The sequence below is a fragment of the Impatiens glandulifera genome, chromosome 6 (assembly GCF_907164915.1).
Source record: "Impatiens glandulifera chromosome 6, dImpGla2.1, whole genome shotgun sequence".
Taxonomy (NCBI): Eukaryota; Viridiplantae; Streptophyta; class Magnoliopsida; order Ericales; family Balsaminaceae; genus Impatiens; species Impatiens glandulifera.
This window is the reverse complement of record NC_061867.1, coordinates 31,972,035-31,986,291: the sequence shown is the minus strand read 5'-3', so window position 1 is coordinate 31,986,291 and position 14,257 is coordinate 31,972,035. Positions and strand designations below refer to the sequence as shown.

Genomic DNA, 14,257 nt, shown 5'->3' with positions numbered 1-14,257 from the left:
ATCCAATTAACAAATTAATTTATTCATACTGACTCATTTGGAAGGAATATATTTATAGTTTGACGACAAAATAGATGGCAACCGTATTCACGATGTTATTAAAAATTTCCAACATCAAAATGCACTAATTTAGGTGCAAATAAGGAATTTATCTACGCATAAATCTTTCATTGCATAAACTTTTCTAGAATTTTATGGCGTAACATTTTTTATCAATGTTAATCTTTTGTCGTTTACATCTAAAACAACATTAGCAGCGATAGAATAACATTGATAGAATATTTTTATTGGCGTTATACAGCGGCGTATAAAACCCACACGATCTTTTCTATTTGACAATTAGTTTTAATATTTAGTGATGTTTAATATTATTTTAGTTTTCTTTAATATCTAAAGGGATTTTAAAAATATTGACAATAACAAGATGCGCCACAAATATGTAATAACTCTTACTAACAATTTTGGTGTAATGTCCTTTTTTAAGATTAATTCAATATTGTGAAAATCTAATTTCACATTACCTCAATAAAATATTTGTGATAAAGATAAGAAATATATCAATTTAATAATTATATTTAATGACATATTGTTTTTGGTAACTAAATAATATATTCAATCCCTTTATATATGATTCAAAAACCTTTGAAATGTATCCCATCAAAGAAAAAAGATATCACTATAGAGAAAAATATTTCGATTAAGATGATTAAAAATACCGATAGTTCGCTAACGTTTTCGAAGAGAAAGTTCAGCGCTTTCAAGAAAGCTGACGAGCTTTCCACTCTTTGTGGAAGTGAGCTAGCGGTAGTCATGTTTAGTCCAAGTGGAAAAGCTTTCTCTTATGGCAACCCCAGTGTAAATTCCATATTGTATCAATTCATGGGCCTTGATCCCTTGAAAACACTTGATCCAATATCCCATGAACTCTTAGAGGCACAAAACAATTTACGTGTTCGAGAGATTGAAGCTCGAATAGCAGATGTTGAAGATATGCTCAAACTTGAACAACAACGAGAACTGTCACTAGATATGACTAACCATGCTAAGAAAAGATGGTGGGAACAATCCTTTGAGGAGATGAGCTTGACCGAGTTACATTTGAGGAAGGATAAGATAGAAGAGCTAAAAATATTTTTTGAAGAGCAGAAAAAAATGAAGATGTTGACCGAATGATTGCATGATTAATTTATAAAATATGTTGGTTAGGACTTTGTTTCATTTTAGTAGTCTAAGAGCCTAGTGGTTCTAGAATTGGTTTTCTTTTTCTGTTTTATTTTTCTAATGTTCTAAAATTTGGTTATCAATCTTTTACTTTTTATGCCCCATCTATTTTATATAAGTAGTTTTCTTGATGATTTGTTTATTTTTATATTTTAGTTTGGATCAAATAATATATCAAATTATTAGAAATTTACACTTATTTTGTACTGTATATAATATTTTTGTAATAGCACAACTCTATGTTCAAAGTGAAAAAGCAATAAATACAATTCTTATTATAAAAATATATGGTCCAATCATCCTTCTTTAATTATATTATAAGAGGATAGTGAGACTATATAGTTTGATTAATTAGTTTGATTAATTAGATATGATTCAATTATTATTTGAAATTCGTTTTGAACAATGTTTTTATAATATAGGATTTTAACTGACGAGACATCAGATTCTAGTCGAAATAAGTAGTGCTCAAAAACAGGAATTAAATCAATAAATATCCTTATTTTAAAATAATAATGTAATTCCAATTGAGTGTAAACAATTATAAATTAATAAATAAAACATTTTTACAAGATTGTCTGCATCTTCTGTCAAATTATTTGTATTTTAAAAAAAGGGATAATATTTTTAATTAGTTATTATTTTGCAAGAAAAAATCTTTAAACTAATATCCTAATTTTTTTGGTTCAAAAACACAAACTACTAAATAGATAAAATTAGAACGTAACAAGAAAATAACGGAAATAACAACAAAATGAAACAATAAAGTGAAATAAATAAATTTCAAGAATCAATAATTTATATGATGAACGATGAAGAGACAATTATCTAAGAATTGAAGAATGTATGAGGTAGGATTTATCGTTTTCAAACTATTTCTCTAACTCTCTAGTAGTAGGTTGAATTAAAAATATATATATAATAATATACTAAATAAAGTTTATATAGGATATTAGTTTAAAGATTGTTCATATATTAGTTTAAAGATTGTTCATATATGTTACTTTGATTGTTCATATATGTTTATGTGGATAAATATGACCCTTTTATCATCTTTGTATACACAACCAATATATATGTATATATATATTGGTATACACAACCAATATATATATATATATATTGGTATACACAACCAATATATATATATATATTGGTTGTGTATACAAAGCTGATAAAAGGGTCATATTTATCCACATAAACATATATGAACAATCAAAGTAACTTTTTTTTCATCTTTTTTTTCTTATTTTCTTCAAATACATGCATGAACTGTTACCCTTCTCTTAGAAGATGCATCCGGCCTAAAAGATTGAGAATTTAGAACATGACAAAATTGTGACTTACAATCTCGCTGGAAAAAAATCCAATTATTTTCTACAAACAACCGAAATTTGAATAAACCATATTTTGGATTTATATTCGTCGATCTTAAATGTTTAATATATAAGATTTTTTATTGGAATATTTCGAAAATAAAAATTGGAGGAAGAAGATGACATCTTTCCTTGTTGCTTTTTTTTTTTTATCTCAAACAATATTGGAAAATTGTGGAAAGTTTCTCACATATATATAACAATACAAATATATGTTAGCGACGATACAAAATTTTTTTGAAATAAATTGCAACTTGACATAGTTCTCTTCATCAATAATCCACACAATAAAACCAAATCAAATATTGACTAATGTGTTTTTATTTAAACTATGTTAAAGAGATTAATTTATTGAAGACATTAACAAATATTATGGATGTAATTAGAAAGTTAATGCGTGAAGAATCGTCAAAATCATTTCAAATTCGTCACATTGTAATTATTTATATGTTCTTATCTTTTAATGGGTTTACAATCTTTCCTACCTTTAGATTTTTATATAAATAATAAGATGCAGAATAAATGAATTTCTTAATATCTAATAATATTAACTATAATTAATATTATTTAAATAATTGAATCGTTAAATTGATGATGAATAAATATAAATAATTCATAAATGTTCGACATCATAATTGAAAACGCATTACATACAAAAAAAAAAAATATTATTTTGTTCCGCATATACGACAAATGTACCGACACATAATTGAGACCTATAATTTGAAGTGACTCAATTTTCCGAAGCTTAAATGTTTTTAAGTATTTTTCAACACAATAAATAGTTCTACATCGTTGAAACAAATGTTATTAACAGTACACTTAAGCTAATATAATATTTTTTGCCAGAAATGTTTGACAGTGATATAATGACGTATAAAATGTACACGAACTTTTATTTACCTATCTGTCAAAAAATATAATTCACACAAGAACAATTATATGAACAATTACATAAAGTACAAGAACATTGAGTGTAGGAATAAAATTAGCTTATTTTTTGAACCTATTAGTTCAAGATAGAGAATTCTTGAAACAAATATACATATGGACAAAATATAACAACATAAACAATTACAAAAAGGTAAAAAGTTAATGCATTGTGATTTGAAGAGTTTCGAAAATATCGATGGTAAATAAAATATGTCAAACGGTTTTCTATTAGAGTCGGCGTTATACAAAATATTAAAACAGCTTGATAAACTATAAGAATCAATTAATTTAATGTGAAATTATCCCAATTTGTATAAAATTAATTTAAATCTATTAATAAATAATTACCTCATTAAATTCTTTATGAAAAAGATGAGAAATATATTATTGTAATAAATGTATTAAATGACATATTTATTATTTGGTAAATAAATTTCAACTGGTACCCTTTATAATCTTCAAAAATATGTGAAACCTAAGTATATCAACAAAGAGAGTGATAAAGATATACAAACCATAGAGAAAGATAGTTATGGCCAGAAAATCAAGTAGAGGTCGCCAGATAATCCCGATAAAGTGGATTGAAGATAGGGCTAAGCGTTCTGTAGTATTCTCGAAGAGAAAGTCTGGTGTCTTAAAAAAGGTAAGTGAACTTTCTACTACGTGTCATGTGTGGAATAGATATGGCACTAATTTTGTTCAACGAAGGGGTAGGAACAAGAGGGATCCACCATAGAAGATACTTCTCTTTCCCTTTTTTCGGAAGAAAAGGAGGATCCGGACAATATCGATGAAAGTCTTCTCTTATGGAAATCCTACTTTAAATGCCATATTAGATTTCTTTTTGGGTGTAGATTCCCAAATAGTGTTTTGTTAGGATCGGGGACGCCCTTGGAGGACCGGGGTGTTTTTCCGGTTTCGGGTAAGGGTGGCCGCTTACACAACACACACACAACTCTTTTGGTGATAGTCCGGTTAGAGACTAAAACCGTTCTCAGCACTGCACAAACTGTCACAGACTCTTGAACTGGGTTCAAGGGCGGAAATGTCTGTTTCAGGTTGAAGCAACGTTTGCGACTTTAGATGATGTTTTAGAAGGAGTGGGTTTTATGGATATGAGTGACCGGTTTTAGGAGTATGATTGGTTTTGAGGTTAAAGTTAAATAAGCGAAAATTGAAAGCAAAGGAAAGAATACGAGACAAGAAATTTGTTTATGGATGTTCGGAGCAAACCCTCCTACGTCACCCCTTCTTCTCAGGTTATGAGAAGGATCTCCACTAACTCTTTAGAGTTACAACAACACTGCCGGTCGAGCCCAACTTCGCTACTCGTCGGTTACACCAAACTCACACTTTGATGTAATACAACTACTCAACACAATAACACACAAAGAACTTCCGGTTTTAGGCACACCGGTTTTGGAATGCAGGACTTTATCTCTCTAGAATTTATTGCTTTATGACTTTCAGAATTTATGATGCTCACAACTACAACTACCGAACTGCGTTGAATGAAGACGTTTGATCTTCCTTTTATAGCTGAAAGTAGCTAACGGCTACTTTCTTCTCTCTCTTCTGGATTGGTTGATCATCATCACGCCTGTTTGCAGAAAGGTTGCTTGCACGCTTCAACTTCCTCAACACCTGACATTCATGCAGCAGCTCTGAGCATAAGATGACATAGGCGGTTTTCAGATTGAGACATGTGTTGAACATCCGCCTCCGGTTGTCAGCATCGGATCAACAAAGCATCATTGCTTTCCTCGCATACTTCTGATCGGATCCGATCTTCTTTTATTCTTTCGAGACACGTTTCTTCCGTCATGGTACGTCACTCTTGAAGTTTGAATCTTCTAACTTTTGTTCTGAACCATCCGGTTTTTTTTGTGCCTTGTGCTGTATCATCCGGTTGGAGAGTAAAATCTTTCTTCTTCGTTAATCGGTTGCTTGAGAGAGTAGAACCGGTTCCTCTGATCTTTAACTTGATCACTTGAGACTGGTTTCTTTGAAGTGGTAGCAACCGGTTTTTGATTCCCCAACCGGTTCATACGGTTTTTAGAAGTACATGCACATAAAGATTAACCTCTGTTTAGTTCGTCTGGCCGGTTCCAAAATTAATCTACTTAATTTTTCTATCAATTTCTCCCTTTTTGATTATTTAGAATAAATATTCAAAAATTGTAGTGTATGGCCGGTTCCAAAATTAATCTACTTAATTTTTCTATCAATTTCTCCCTTTTTGATTATTTAGAATAAATATTCAAAACATGTAATATATGGCCGGTTAAAAATTTGCTTAGTAGCCAGTTTAGAAAAATTAATTTACTTAATTTTTCTATCAATTTCTCCCTTTTTGATTATTTAGAATAAATATTCAAAACATGTAATATATGGCCGGTTTTAAAAACATGAGTTTGATCGTTTTGAGAAAAATATGTTAAAAACCTATTAGAGAGAGCTAAGTAACCAAGTTCTGAGACATAATAAAACATAATTGTTTAAAGTAAACAAAGAAAGAGTTTAGGGCTTGGATGATCCCCCTTGTGTTGCTCGTTTTCCTGCTCCTTCTCCAACCGTCTTCTTTCTTCTTCTTGCCTTGCTCTGTGTTCTCTAGCACGTCTTTCGGCATCGATCAGCACACCGGCCCATACACTTGAATGACCGGTACCCTTATTCTTGAGATTGAAGTTGGCACAAATTGGCTTTGGTGGTGGAGTGTTTGAAGGTCTGAAGCTTGGAGTTGCTGTGGATTCTCCGGTTGTCCTTCTCTTCCGTTGATTGAGTTCCTCCGGATCTTCTTCTTCTTCCTCATCAAGCGGTTGTGCATTTATCACGACTGGTAAGGCTGTTTTCTGTTCTGCCCGTTTCATCACATTCTTAACGGCACTTCGCTTCTTCTTGTTCCTTGTATTCATGGAGTGGGACGGTTGAGCCAATGAAAGATCCTGGACGTTGGCCTGCTCCTCCTCGTTGCATTGTTGGGAAAGCTCATAGTCTTTATCTTCAATTTCCTTTTGTATCCGTTCCCTTTCGATCTCTTCCTCTTGCATTTTCTTTGCGGTTTCAGCATCCTTTTCGATTTGCGTCAGAGTTGTGGTGACTTGAACCTTGGACATTTCCCCGATTTGAATAGCCATTGCCTGCAGCATGTCAACTAAAGGAGCGGTTGCGGTTTTGACGGACTCGGCAATCATGGCTTTTACTGTTGTCTGCATGGTCGTGTCCATCATGGTTTGTAGAGAGTTTGACAGTTTATCTTCAGCCACTGCAATTCTTTCGTCGGTTACGGCTTTGAAATTTCCAATGCAAGAGTCAACCGTTTCAGCCATCGCTTGCTTGATTTGATCTATTTCCAGAGATTTGACCGGTTGAGAGGCTTCTTGTTCGAAGTTTTCAGAGGTTCCGGATGTCTCACCACTTATAAAGAAAGGCTTACTTTGATATAATTCAGCATTGTTGAATTGACGTTGGCAACTTTTCCACCACTGCAAGTCAAGACGATCAAGATTTCGCACAAGCTGTTCACGTACCCCAAGAAATCGTTCGGCCATTCTCATTTCGGTCGGGTTTAGCGTCTTTCCCTGGGTTTCTTGAAAAGCATTTTCAACAGCCTGTAACCGAGCATTTTCAAGGATTACCGGAGCTTTGTTAAACGCCGGTTGGATTAGGTTGGTGTTAGCTATGTTAAGAGCCCTTTCTTCCAGTTGGATGAGCTTGTCCCATTGTTTATTCCCACTAAAACCTGGAAGCATGTCGGCTAACTTGGTTTCGCATCGGAGCTTCACCCATAAGATGTATGGCGCTAGCGCATCACTTGCCCCTTTGTTCATGTCTTGAATAAGCTCCTCGAAAATCTCATTTTCTTGCTCTATGGTGTATGGAAACTCGTCCCCGGTTATGTCTTCATGTTGAGGATCGGTTTGCATCGTGCCTGTTCCGGTTGCCGTTGTTTCTTCAATGAGAATTCCTTTGCCTTTATCTACCTGAGTGGAAACATCAGGTGTTGATGCTGGTTGATTTTCTGAGACCATCTTTCCTCCTGCAGAACCGGAAGGTTCCCGTTCTTCAATATTTTCCTCCTGAACCGGAGGTGCAATTTCTGTTGATTTGGTCGTCTCATCGACCGGTTGTGCTTCTGTCTGATCAGGTACTTCAACCTGATCATCTGGCTTTCGACGACTTGAAACATCGTCCTCTTCGGTCTCTCTTGTGATCTCCTGGACCACATTCTGAATTGCTTCCGAGGTATTTAAGCCCACAGTGGCTATAACCTCTTCCGCTTGTTTGCTAGGTGACTTGGAGGTTGCAGAGTGAACATTTACCTCTGCTTCCTCCTTGGAAACTGACTTGTTCTCCTTGCTCCCCGAAGATTCGGTTTGCTTTGGAGAATGGGATGGGATGGGAACTGGAATAACGGTGTTGATGGGGATGGGCTGAAAGACATCTGCGGTTCTTTCCGTTGGATTGTCCGAGGAAAGCGTTTTCTCGGAGTCCGCCGGTTTCTTTGAGCTTTTCTTTGCAGATACTTTCTTCCTCCTCTTCGGTTCTGGTGGAACTTCTACTTCAACCGCTTTTCTTGACGGTTTCTTCTGTCTGGTTTCTTCTTCAGCTGGAACCGATGCACTGGCTCCCTTAGATGATTTAGTCTTTGAAGATTTAGGTTTGATCGTCTTCTCCGGTTTTTCGGTCATTGACTCTGAGTCAAGGATGTTGGAGATCGGAAGTGGTATGCCTTCACCTAGTTCCACTTTGAGGAACTCAAGAATTTTTACAATTTGCATGGTATAGGCCTGCACCCGGCCATCTTTCTTTATCACCATTTGGCAGAACTCTTCGTATATAACATATCCCCAGTCACCTTGTCTCCGCGGACAATGGCCAACAACATTCTGAGCTTAAATTTTGTGAGGTTATCGAAATTACCTCCCCTTCCTTGGAGTGATTTGGCGATGACGGTCACTAACCATCTGTATTCCGGTTTGAGCTTGATCTTCCGACTGGAGTGGATCACCAGATCCTGACCTGAGAAAGATACAACCAACCGGTCAGCATTTGATTCTGCTTCGGTTAAGTCGAATTTTAGGTCTGAACCTATGTTGGGCAGACCAAGTGCTTCCGCAAAAATCTCTTCGGTGATGAGGACGGCCTTCCCGTTGACAGTCGCCGAGATCTTCCTCTTCGACAGCGTCGCCGTCGCCAAGAATTCCGTTACCGCCGCCGGATGGATGGTGAACGGACCAGAAAGGAACTTCTCCAACCCATATTCTCGAAGGAGTTGAAGAACAGCCTTGTTCTTATCGTCAGCATGCTCGTCAATATCTGCGAAGTCAACTTGTAACATCCATTGGAATGGAGCTTTACCTAGATCCATGATGTTTTGGAAACGAAAAGATGAAGAACGATGATGATCGGAGAGAGGAAAGCTTTGAAGTTCTGGAAATTTTTAGAGAGAGAAAGCACATGTGTTGAATGGGCTGATTTGAGTTTATATAGATGGCGGTTCCAAGCGGTTTTGAAGATGAACCGTCAATTTGATGTTTTGGCGCCAACTTTCCCTCCAAAAAGTTACTGCCGTAACTTTCGGCGGTAAAAACGGAAATTCGATGGGCGGTAAATTTTGAGAGGTAAAACTGTGGGCGGTTAAGTTTTTCAAGTTTGCATTTTTGCTCGAAGTTCCGGTTTCTCTTGAAGTCTTGTTAACCGGAGATTGTTAAGTTAACTTTAGGTTTTTGTATAAGTTTGAAAAAACGGAAGGAATAATGTGAATGAAAAACCGGAGACTTTTTAAGAGTTGAAATATTTCATTAATACGGGAAAGGAAATGATTAACATAGGAGCGGTTCTGGTCGTACAACAAAATGACCAAAAACCGGAAAGAAAACGAAAAGAAAGATAATTATTCAGTAAACCATCCTCCTTCCAACCTCCTTTCATACCACTTCTCCATGGTGTTTTGAGGAGACCGTTCCTGAATTCTTAACACACATTTATAGATCATATCTATAGTGATGGTGTTGAAGGATCCAACCGGAACACCTTTTCCAAGGTTGCGACGCTTGGACATGAGAAACCGGGTGATCTGAGGAGCGTAGCTGATCCTTCCTCTTTTACCGGTCATAAGCTGCTTCAGCTTATTGAAAAGATAGGATGCCCAGTTGATGGCGGTTTCGCGGATGATGGCTATCATAATATCGAATGCCTCCCGGCTGTAGTTCTGGTTGGGCATTCGGCCTATGATAGACCTTTGGACCAAATCGTGAAAGACTTGGTAGTGAGGAGCGAGATCTTCTTTCTTCCCAAAGTCCTTAACAGGAGTGTATGAAGAAGAGAAGATCTTGAAAAAGGTTTCCTTAGCCGGTAAATACGGCGTCGGAAAATTAGAGAAACCTTCCGTTGGAAGGTGAAAGAAGGTGACAAATTCCTCCTCAGAAAGCTGGAGGAACTGACCGTCGATGATGGTGCGAATGCTGCCATCATCCAAAACATGACCGTTGTTGTAGAATTCGCACACCTCCTCCACGAGGATGAGGTCCGAACCCTTGAGAAAGCCTTGCAGGCCAGACTCTATGACATGCTGAAAAATGCAGTCATAGTAGGAACTGTGTTTGATATCCTCAAAGTCAGTGATCAAGGTGTTTCTTATCTCAGCAGACATGGCGATGAGTAGTGAAGAATGTTTGAGAGAGTTCTTGAGCTTTCGAGTTTTTTTTAGAGAGAGGAATGCTTGAAGGCGTGTTTTTGAAGATGAAAGTTGAGTCCCCTTTTATAGCCTGGAATGAATGAGAGCATTTAATGAGAGGATTTAAAAATCTAGCCGTTTATGCTTAGTCATTAATGTTTTTGTGATTTTCCAAGAGAATAAAAGCAAGTCTTGTCAAATCAAGTCAGGCATGCTTTTTGAAAATGAGAATTTATGTTTCCAAGAGTGATACGATTTATTTTGATACGACGCATTGAATATTTTAGATTTTGACTTGGAAAGGGAAGAAATCTGATTCATTAATTGGAGTACGTAACCGGTAGTACAACAAAAATACCGGTTTTGTAAAGAAAAGATAAAAGAAAAGAGGAAAGACAGGTTTAGACATTTGATGACTCAGCCGCTTGAGCGTTTGAAGCCTCAGCCGCTTGAATTCTTCTGGCTTTAACCGCTTCCCACCGGTCGATCATCTCTTGTACTCTTTCTTTGGTGAGCACGTGCCTTGGGTGAAGAGTGACGAAGGCTCCGGAGTGGATGTCCAGACTTGCACAGAAGCCGCTCAGCTGAGGAGCGTAGCCGGTTTTGTTGGAGAGAAGCATCTTCTTCAGGTTACTAAAGATGATCCAGGACCAGTTAACCGGTGTCCCAACCGTTACTGCGATCATCATCTCGAAAACCCTTTGGGTGTAGTAGTAACTCTTCTCTCTGCACAAGACAGATTTTCCTAGAATCTCGTAGAGGATCTGGTACTTGTGAGAAAGTTGACTCTTAGCACCCCAGGGTTTAACCGGGATGTCAGATCCTGAAAATCGGCGACACATCTCTTCCATTGTCACCGGGGAGTAAGTTAGGTCGGTTACCCCTTCATTAGGCAAACCGCAATATACAGCGAAATCCGTCTCGCTGAATAGGAATTTCTGACCGTAGACCTGTGCAACGAGTATATCTCGATGCACCTCTTTCGCGGTCTCAAACAGTTCTTCGACTACAAGGTAGTCGATGATGAACCTGTTCTCAAGAAAACTTCTTAGCCCACTCCTTTCTATGGCTAAGAACATTTCTTTTACTTCATGATCCTCATATTGGTAGATTGATTCAAAATCTGCCAATAGGATTTTCTTGGCTAGGGAGTTGGTATTCATGTTTTTGAGAGAGAAAGGATTTTATCTCAAGAATTAAACTTGTGAATAGTGAACTTGTGATGTTTTGAAAAGGATTAAGGATGGTTTATATAGCCCGGGGATTCGGCTTGGTCTTTAATGAAGTTAAGCATGCCTGATGATGTCATCAGCTATTTAATAGACTTAACTTGTTGAAGTAACTAATGGTTATTTCCAAGGTAAATCTAATTATTACTAAGATAGCAATGATGAAAAATATCTATTGACAAGATGTGAGTCTCCCTCTCTTGATGATGGACACATGTCGTCATCTCGATTGTGGTAGACTTGTTTTAATTAATTACAGTCTTCATTTTTCAAAACATGCACGAAAACTCAGTTAGTCATCTCAGGTTAACCGGAAAAGTTCATTTCATCAGACCAGAGTGCATATGTACTAAGCGGTTTCCCATGACCGGTTTTAGTAGGATATTTCCATTTATGAAAAACAGTTGATTGATATCAACAGTTGTTCACCTTTGGACTTGTTTTATCCACTTCATCCCAGTTATTTCAACCGCATAGTAGACATACATTTGATTTGAATTTATGAAGTAGTCGGGCATAACCGGAGACTTCCTCCCGGTTAGCATGTTTGATTTATTAATGGCCTATTTGAATTCGGTTTGAGAAGCTTTAGCTTCTCCCTGAACACATATCCCGGTTTTATATACAAGCATGCATGATGATTATATTAATTGATTAAGATTGGTAAGACCCAAGATATTTCGAAAGTGTGAAAACTTAGCTTCCTGTAGCGGTTTCGTGAAGATGTCCGCTACTTGTTGCTCGGTCGACACATATTCCAGCCGGATGTGTTTCTCCTGAACATGCTCCCGGATGAAATGGTGTCGGATGTCAATATGCTTTGTTCTTGAGTGTAACACCGGATTGTATGTGATTGCTATGGCGCTGGTGTTGTCACAAAAGATTGGAGACTCCTTTGCTTCTATTCCGAAATCCCTGAGTTGCTGTTGAATCCAGAGGAGTTGTGCACAGCAGCTTCCAGCCGCTAGGTACTCCGCCTCTACGGTTGAAGTTGCAACGGATGTTTGTTTCTTGCTGCTCCAAGTGACTAACCGGTCACCCAGAAACTGACAGGTTCCACTTGTACTCTTTCTGTCAATTTTGCACCCCGCGTAATCGGCATCTGAGTAGCTTATTAGATTGAAGCTCGAGTCTTTTGGGTACCAAAGTCCCACTTCTTGAGTTCCCTTCAGATATTTCAAGATTCTTTTAGCCGCCGTATAGTGAGATTGCTTTGGATTTGCTTGGAACCTTCCGCACACTCCAACCGCAAACAGAATATCAGGTCGGCTTGCCGTGAGATACAGCAGCGATCCGATCATTCCTCGATATGCTGTGATGTCAACGGCTTGACCATCATCATCTTTGTACAGCTTCACGGAAGGACTCATTGGCGTAGCCGCTTCGGCACAGGTATCCATCCCAAATCTCTTCAGCAGTTCGGCTGTATACTTTGGTTGGCTTATAAAGATTCCGGCTTCAATCTGCTTGACCTGAAGTCCTAGAAAGAAACTCATTTCCCCCATCATACTCATTTGAAATCTATCAGTCATCATTTTCGAAAATTTGTCACATAATTTTGGATCGGTTGATCCGAATATGATGTCATCAACATAAATCTGAACAAGTAAAATTTGCTCCTTTCTTTCAAATTTAAAGAGGGTTTTGTCTACCGAACCTATTGTAAATTTGTGATCAAATAGAAATTGTGTCAAAGTATCATACCAAGCTCTTGGAGCTTGTTTCAAACCGTAAAGGGCCTTATTCAGCCGGTAAACGTGATTTTAATGTTCTGTATTTTTAAAACCTGGAGGTTGGTTAACATACACCTCTTCATTTACTTTACCGTTTAGAAAAGCGCTTTTTACATCCATTTGATAAACTTTGAAATTTTTGATGCATATGCTAAGAATATTCTAATGGCCTCAAGTCTAGCTACAGGGGCGAATGATTCTTCAAAATCAATGCCTTCTTCCTGCTTATAGCCTTGAGCCACTAACTGGGTTTTGTTCCTCGTAACTAAACCGTCTTCATTGAGTTTATTTCTGAATACCCATCGTGTGCCTATAACCGGTTTGTTTTTCGGTCTAGGAACTAGGTACCAGACTTTATTTCTCTCAAACTCGTTTAATTCCTCTTGCATTGCCAAGATCCAATCTGGATCTGACAGTGCTTCATCCACCTTTTCGGCTCAATTTGTGATATGAAAGCAGAGTTTCCATAGTGATCCAAATTTTGTTGCCTAGTTCGGACGGGTGAGGATATGTTACCTATTACTAGTTCAAGAGGATGATTTTTGTTCCTTCTGAGGTTAATCCAAGACGTGTCTACCAAGCTTTCGGTTGGCTGATCAAGGTTAGACTGATCGGTAGGTTGAACGGAGTCAGACCGACCGATTTCTTCAGTAGAAACTGAAGCGTCAACTTTCTGCGGTAAAGCAGCTTGATCAGGCTGAATTTCAACATCAACCGCTTGGTCCTTGACCTTATTTTCCATTCTGTTGTGAAGGTCGAAGGGTAATGCAGTGTTTCGCTCAACCGATTAATCGAAAACAACGTGTGCGGTTTCTTCAACTGTTAAAGTCCTAGTATTGTATATTCTGTAGGCTTTACTCACAGCTGAATATCCCAACATTATTCCCTCATCGGATTTAGCATCAAAAGCGGTCAAGTAGTTCTTGCCGTTATTGTGAACAAAGCATTTACTACCAAAAATTCGAAAATACCGTATACTTGGAACTTGATCAAAATAAATTTCAAAAGGAGTTTTCAAAAACCGTTTAGTTACTAAAGATCGATTTTGCGTATAGCAAGCGGTGTTGATAGCTTCAGCCCAAAACT

At 37.2% G+C, this 14,257-nt stretch overlaps 1 protein-coding gene across 1 annotated transcript; it reads left to right on the top strand.

Moving 5' to 3' along the window:
• The first annotated feature begins 702 nt into the window (after positions 1-702).
• LOC124943508 (agamous-like MADS-box protein AGL62) lies at positions 703-1,173 on the top strand. The gene has a single exon (XM_047484006.1). It carries the CDS (start codon positions 703-705, stop codon positions 1,171-1,173), a length of 471 nt encoding a protein of 156 aa, XP_047339962.1.
• Positions 1,174-14,257: the final 13,084 nt, after the last annotated feature.